The following is a 7,363-nucleotide window of genomic DNA, read 5'->3' as shown; positions in this document are numbered from 1 at the left end:
TTTTCGACAGGAAGACGATATTTTCAAAAATATCGTATTGTCTCGTATTACGGTAGCCCTTATAATCTTAGATTCAATTTCTGAAATGAAAAATTAAAATATTTTTTTTGCTGTAGATATCAAATATCAACTGCTTTTATTGACTTCAATTCTTGTCTTTACATTGTTTTACTTGGTTTGTTTTACTTTTCTTATTCCTCTTTGAAAACGTAGTTGGATGTCAATGTTTTCCTTTTGAAACTGACTTCTTCTGAAGGTTTACTTAGTTTCTTTGATTTGTTTGGAAACAACACTGAACTTTCCTAGAAGTTTTATTTCAGAATAAAAATAAACAGACGAGCTTAGCATTTCCTTAGAACGGTGCAAACTAAACAAGTGAATTTCTCTCTGATAAACTTTTCCTTGCTGATAACGATAGACACAATTAATTTAACATCGTATGTCTAATATAAACTTGTAAAATGATGCAGAAAACTGTTTGACTTTCTTATGACGCTAGTGTTGTTGCTGGAAGTGGTGAGTGATCATGTTTGATTAAAATTCACTTCAGATGTCTTGACAATTAGTTTTATCAGACAGTTTTGGTCATTGCAAGATACAATGTGTCCATTAGTGATCACATTTATATTCTTAATTGCAATAATTAGTGACAACTGCACTGAGATAGGAGCTGTTAATGCTGAACCAAGTCATGATCCGTAAGAAATTAACAAGTTTATTTACAATTTTTTACACCATATTGTAAAACTTACCTTTCCCAAGTCCTTACACAAATTTAACCCATTCGAGGACAGAAAAGCAATTTAATATCACAGAAATGTTTCGCAATGAGATTTTTAATTATCAATAGTGGTTAATATGAAATATTAATGTGGAAATTAATTTTCAATTTTCCATCCACTACAAACTCTCAGGTTAATGAGGAAAATTTTTGTTGCTGTTGTCACACGCCCGCCGCTTGGTGATCAGAGCATTGTGCGTAAAGTCAAAGGTCTCGGGTTCGATTCCCGGCGGAGGTGTGACAACAACGACAAAAATTTTCTTCATTAATCTGAGGTAGTTTGTAGTGGATGGAAAATTGAAAATTAATTTTCACATTAATATTTTAAATGTTTCGCCTTTAATGTATCAGGCATCATCAGAACGAAAAGTCTATGTGTTCTGTAATCTTGAATGAGGATGTATTAAAAACGAAACGTTTGCTGGTTGGTTGTGATATTTAATTACTTTTACCTGCGATTTGGTTATCATATCCATATAAGTCTCATGAAAACTGGGACGATGATGTCCATAGTGTTAGATATGTATATATAGCATGGGAAATAATAGCAGGGACGCAGGCTGGCCTATCCTGAATATTAACCCGGTACGTCGTATCGTAAAATTAAAACCATAAACATTCAACTTCACATAATCCAAGACGCAATGCATCGTTTTCATTAAATGAAGACAGAAATACCAAAATTAAGGACTTTTGCGATTACTTTTTACTACATTAGATCTGAAGACGCCTTGGGTTATATGGAAGTTAAATTCTACAACGGTGTCGACAGTTCTCTAAACATTTTCATCTACATCGGGATCGAAATTAATTCAGAAAAAGTCAAATTTTCTTTAAAAATCTTATTCTCATTCATATTTTAGGAATATTTGTATGATTTCGAAAAAAAAATTAATTTCAAGATAAAAACAATATCAATTATGGTTTCTATTATTTTTTTTATGCAATAAGTATCCAAAGCCAAAGGTTAAGAGAAAAAATTTATTTGTATCATATGTACTGCAGTATAAACTGGTACTATACATACTAGTTACAACTGTCTTTTAAAATTTTATACCATCATCATCATAAGGTCGTCAGTCCTAAGACTGGTCGGACATGCACCTCCACTCTTTCTTATTCTGAGCTAATCTTCGCATTTCCCTAAAACTAGAACAACCCACACTCTTAACTATTGGCGAAAACTAATCTAATCTAAGTCTACCTCTACCTTTTCTAACTTCAGTTTCTGCCTCTAATATGTCTCTGACTAGACCTTCATGCCTGAGAAGGTGTCCCAATACTAACCTATCTCGCCTATTGGTTATTGACTTCCATAGAGCCCTCTTCTCTCTTATTCTTTCTAGTACCTTTTTGTTTCCAACCTTCTCTATTCACGGTATCCTCATCATTCGCCTGTAACACCACATTTCGAACGCTTCTAACCTTTTCCGCCGCGACCACTGTCCATATTTCGCACCCGTACAACGCCGTGCTCCAACCATACACCTTTAACAACCTTTTATACCAATTGATAAAAATTGTCAAGCAAATTGTTTTCATTTGTTTTACAGAATCAAATAGCGGTGTAGATATTGTATCTAAAATTGATTAAATTTCTTTTTTGAACAAACTTTGGGAACTAATAAAGTACGTAATGAAGTAATCTAGACGAAAAAAATGCGTTGGAAGTTCTTTGTCAGAAAACTTTAAGCTCTTTGATCTTGTTCGTTAAGTAATTGAGTTAATGTTTAGAAATGAAGTAGGCAGGAATTTTTGCAATAAATATATAATATATTTTTAGTTCCTTGGCCTATTATTTTTCATTACTTATTTGACGATTGATATGAACTAAGATGAATATCATTTAATTTTACGATCTCAGTTTTTTCCGAAAATAGCCAGCGGAAATTCGAAATGTGCAAATTCTTCAAAAAATATTTATCATATAGTAACAACAGCAAGTAATCATTAGCCCAATTTTAGATTTGTGTAGGTACATATTCTACATTTACGTAAATTAACATTATAACTTTTTTCATTATAATGTTATTTTATTACATGCTCAATATCTTTTTGATGTGTTCAAATATTTACAAACTTCAGTCAGTTATTATCATCAATTATTTAACTATCCAGCACCAACCGCCAACTATATTAACACGTACATATGCATACACTATACAGCAATATAAAGCAATTGTACTGATTACAGGGCGCTTGCTATACCTTTCTTATTTATATGACAGGAAATCAATATTTGTGACGCAGATGGTTTGATGTAGGCAGTTTGTAATTAACGATTATAAACTAATGAACACTTACTTACGTAGTTGTATATCCTGTTTGGTAATATCCTTTGTGTGTTAAGTAATTTTGGACATGTCTCGTGTTTGTACAATAGTTTGAGCCTAAACTTACGACCCTCTCCAGTTCTTTCAGAAATTATTAAAGAGAAAATTACAACATGTTCTTAGAGGAAGAAAGGCAAGACATTAGGTTTAACGTATTTACAGTATTTTATCAGATATAAACAGAATACAATGAAATTTCTACTCTACGTTGCAGCCCCATCTCTATAACTTTATACAAACTAAGTATCTATCTTTGTAACTCATCCCTACATTTTTAAATATATTTAACATCTTGTCCCATTTAACATTGTCAAAAGCTTTTTCTAAATCTACTCTAACTCCTTTGCACGCATGTATGTTCTTTTTCTTTTTTCTATCGTTTTCTCTATTGTTACTCGTTAAGCTAGAATGGCCTCCCGCGTTCCTCTATTTCTTCTAAATGCAAACTGATCTTCCCCTAATAGTTCTTCCGCCCTTTTTTCCATCCTCCTCTGTACAATTCTAGTTAAGATTTTTGACACATGAAAACAATTGTTGTAATTGTCTCGCACCTATCCGTGACTAACTAGCTTAAACTTACGATCTCTAACCTCTTGTCCTGCATGTTTAAGAATTTCCCCCTGTATCCCATCTACCCCTGACGCCTTATTATTCTTTAAGTTTTTTAATGCTACATCGAACTCTTCTCTGATTATGGGATAACCAAGCTCATCTATCTCCACACTATCTTCCTTCTCTAATATATCTCCTAACTCAGGGCCTGCGTATAGGTTCTTTAAATATTCTTTCCACCTATCTGCCTTTTCCTTATTTTCTATCAAAATGACCCCTGCCCCGTTTCTTCTATTATTACTACTGTACCCTACATCTCTAAAATTCCTTTTAATTATAATTTAAGCCTCATCGTTAATTTGTAGTGAATAAAAGTTAAACAAATCTTCAAGTTAATGTTAAATAGTAATCACTATTAAAAGGTTTCTTAAAATTTTTCACATGAAAAAACTTAAATCTTTACGTGTATTGTATTAATTCAAGTAACTGCACAATTTTCAAGTTTGCATTAAATTCATTGACTTCATTAGCTTTCATATAAAATTGGAGTACATGTTTTAGTGACTAAAACCTTTTATGGAGATAATTAGTCCAATGAATATTAATAACAGATTTACTCACTGATTACGACAGGCGATAAGCTTTACTGACAACTCATACATACTTGTTCTCCATAAAATTCGCGAAAATCTTTATAGCGTCCCGTCTTTGAATACGTTTGACTACGTAAGTGTAAATATACGAAATGGGAGCATATACTCGACGGAGACAACAGCATCACACACTACAGAGTTGTATTCAGCAACTGAGTTTATTTCGAGTAATTGCGAGACAAACTCGACAGATAATTGTCCAATTTTATGCGGAAACTTTGATGACTACAGCCAGAATACCATCTTGGATATGTTGTTGGACCCATGTCGATATGATAGCGACGTTATTCCTTCTTCAGTAAACCCCTTGGATGTGCAAGTTCGAGTTCAAGTTAGTTACATGGATGTAGATACGGAATCAGTAAGTATTAAAACGTAAATGCATGATTAAAATCCAGGGTTTCCATGACCGATTTTCGTCAATTGGGCCACTCAATCTAAATCTAGAATTAATCCGTCCGTAGACTGAAGAGATCTTTCCGGTCTACTCTTTGGTTTTATAGTAATGTTCTTACTAATACTAGAATGAAACTGGTGTAGATTAATTCTATTTATACAAAGAATACACTGGTTACTTAAACAAATAAATTGTAATTGTTTAACAAATCATTTTCCAAATGAGCAAGTTCCAGATTCGTATTCAGTGGTCCAAAACACTTAATTATGATGCTCTGGACTTAAATCAGACACGTGAAAACTAAAGATGTATCTGGTGACGTTATTTGCTTCTAATTTTTAAGCAATTGTTGAAAACTCGACTTCAAGTGGCTTTTGGCTATACTGATCCTCGTCTAGCTTACCATTTTTTGTCACCAAATAAAAGTGCACTCATGGGCGAAGAAATACTGATTAGAAGACTGTGGACACCTCACATTTATGTGTTGAATGAAAAGATGAGCAACGTAATGGGTTTGGATAAATCAGATATGTATGTCACAATTGATCCTTCTGGTAAGGTTGAGTTGAACCAACGTATATCATTAGCTACTCATTGCTGGATGGACCTTATGAAATTTCCATTTGACGAGCAAACTTGTAGTGTTGATTTTCAATTGTGTAAGTGAGCTAATATCAGAAGTCAATAATCAGTCAAGCACAGAACTAATGGGTTAATTTTTTTCTTTTAGGGTCTTACGATGTCTCTAAGGCAATACTTAGATGGCGAAAAGATAATCCCGTAATATTAAGTCCAAACTTATTCATTACCGAATTTGATTTGAATGATTACAAAGCTGAAGAAGCGGCAAAACTTAGATCGACCGACTTAAGTAATGACAGTATGAATTTGCAATTATTTATGCTAAAGCGGATGTTTTCTTATTTGTTGTAAATCATTCTCAACCAGAAATAATGTATCATCAGTCCTAAGACGGTTGGATACGCACCTCCACTTTTTCCTATCGTGAGCTAATCTTCGCATTTTCATAAAACAAGAACAACCCACATCCTTAACTATTTGTGAACAGTAATCTAATCTAGGTCTATATCTCCCTCTCCTAACTCCCATTTCTGCCTCTAATATTTCTGTGACTAAACCTTCATACCTACCACCCCATCTCGCCTATTTCTTTTTGGCTTCCATTCTCCTATTGTTCTATATTCTATTCTATATCTGTTCTCCTATTCTTTCTAATATCTCTTCATTTCTAACCTTGTCGATCCACGGTATCCTTATCATTCGCCTGTAACACCACATTTTGATCGCTTCTAACCTTTTCTTTTCCGCCGCGCCATTTTTCACACCCGTACTACACCACGTTCTAAACATACACCTTTAACAATCTTTTTGAATTTCCAGATAAATCGTTTGCGAACATAAAAGTGACTTCTTTTTATTGAAGACGACTCGACCCTGCGCTATCCTCTGCTTTATATCCCTATCACTCCTTCCGTCCTAACTTATCTGACTTCCTAAATACCTACCTAAAATCAGTCACTTCTAATTTTGCGTCTTCTACCTTTATATTCGCTCTTTCCCTACTTTGTTTGCCCTTGCATACTAGTATTTTTGTTTTACTTTTTACGTTTTAATACTGTTTTGTCAGTACTGCATCCATTTTATTTGAAGCTATCTGTAACTCCTCCTTGCTAGATGCTAGTACTGCTACATCATTAATGTATACCCTTCAAAAACAATTGAAATAACAAAACAATTGTTAGAGCTTCTCCAATTTTATTTTGAGAAAAAAAATTGTTTTCTTTCTTTAAATTGTCATTAATTATTATTATCATCTATTTAAAAAACGCTTTTTCAGACGTGCACTACAGCACGCTTCGTTTGGAATTCAACGTTTCCCGACAGATTGGCTACTACATTATGGATTTCTTTATTCCTTCAATTCTTTTAGTCATAACATCATGGGTAAGCTTCTGGTTACAAGCTGACGCATCTCCAGCGAGGGTGGCTTTAGGTTATTACCATTTTTCATTACAAAAAACTTTATTTAATCAGCATCTCTTGTACAGGGACGTCCACCATGTTAGCATTCATCACGTTAACATTGGGCCAATATTCTAATTTCCCAAAAGTGCCTTATGTAACTCTTGGTGAAATTTGGTTCATTGGATGCACAATCTTTATATTCCTATCCATTACGGAATTTGCTTTTGCGAATGTGATTTGGAGAAGAAAGCAAGTAGTCAATATTCCCCAATACTAGATAGTATTGTGGCGAAATAACTGTTATTGTTTTGTTTTTGTGTGTAAATATTTTTTCTAATTTTTCCATTTCAAATAATATTTCATTTCAAATAATATTTCATTTCGAATATTATTTCACTTCAAATATTATCTCAATTCTTTTCAACTTCTTATCTTGTAAATACTTTGGTTTCCTTTCAATCTAAACTCTATTGTTCTTTCAATCACTTTTACCTGGAAATCCAACTTCAACCATACCTGCATGCACTCCCATACTAATATCTGGTTTTACCCTTAATTGCTTTCTCTTGAATTCTGTACTATCTAATTCTGTGTATTCCTAGAAACTAGTGTCTTCACCCTCTCTCTCACTACTTTTCCTTCTAGAACATTCTATCAAAAT

The 7,363-nt window shown here is 33.4% G+C and overlaps 1 protein-coding gene across 1 annotated transcript; it reads left to right on the top strand.

Moving 5' to 3' along the window:
• The first annotated feature begins 480 nt into the window (after window positions 1-480).
• On the top strand, window positions 481-7,029 carry LOC108739572 (gamma-aminobutyric acid receptor subunit beta-2-like). Its single transcript, XM_018473546.1, has 6 exons — window positions 481-698; window positions 4,365-4,680; window positions 5,060-5,375; window positions 5,447-5,587; window positions 6,575-6,730; window positions 6,786-7,029. Exons 1-6 carry the CDS (start codon window positions 601-603, stop codon window positions 6,977-6,979), a joined length of 1,221 nt encoding a protein of 406 aa, XP_018329048.1. The 5' UTR covers window positions 481-600; the 3' UTR covers window positions 6,980-7,029.
• The last annotated feature ends 334 nt before the right edge of the window (window positions 7,030-7,363 follow it).

The sequence above is a fragment of the Agrilus planipennis genome, unplaced genomic scaffold, assembly GCF_000699045.2.
Source record: "Agrilus planipennis isolate EAB-ADULT unplaced genomic scaffold, Apla_2.0 scaffold173, whole genome shotgun sequence".
Lineage (NCBI taxonomy): Eukaryota > Metazoa > Arthropoda > Insecta > Coleoptera > Buprestidae > Agrilus > Agrilus planipennis.
The sequence above is the reverse complement of the archived record's forward strand: the minus strand, read 5'-3'. Positions and strand labels throughout refer to the sequence as shown.

What these genes read in the sequence shown, in the direction of transcription:
- LOC108739572 (XM_018473546.1), top strand. Translation starts at nt 601, where the DNA reads ATGTGTCCATTAGTGATCACATTTATATTCTTAATTGCAATAATTAGT. An exon ending in GCTGAACCAAGTCATGATCC is followed by an intron (nt 699 to 4,364) that starts GTAAGAAATTAA and finishes AAATCTTTATAG; the next exon opens with CGTCCCGTCTTTGAATACGT. An exon ending in TAGTGTTGATTTTCAATTGT is followed by an intron (nt 5,376 to 5,446) that starts GTAAGTGAGCTA and finishes TTTTTCTTTTAG; the next exon opens with GGTCTTACGATGTCTCTAAG.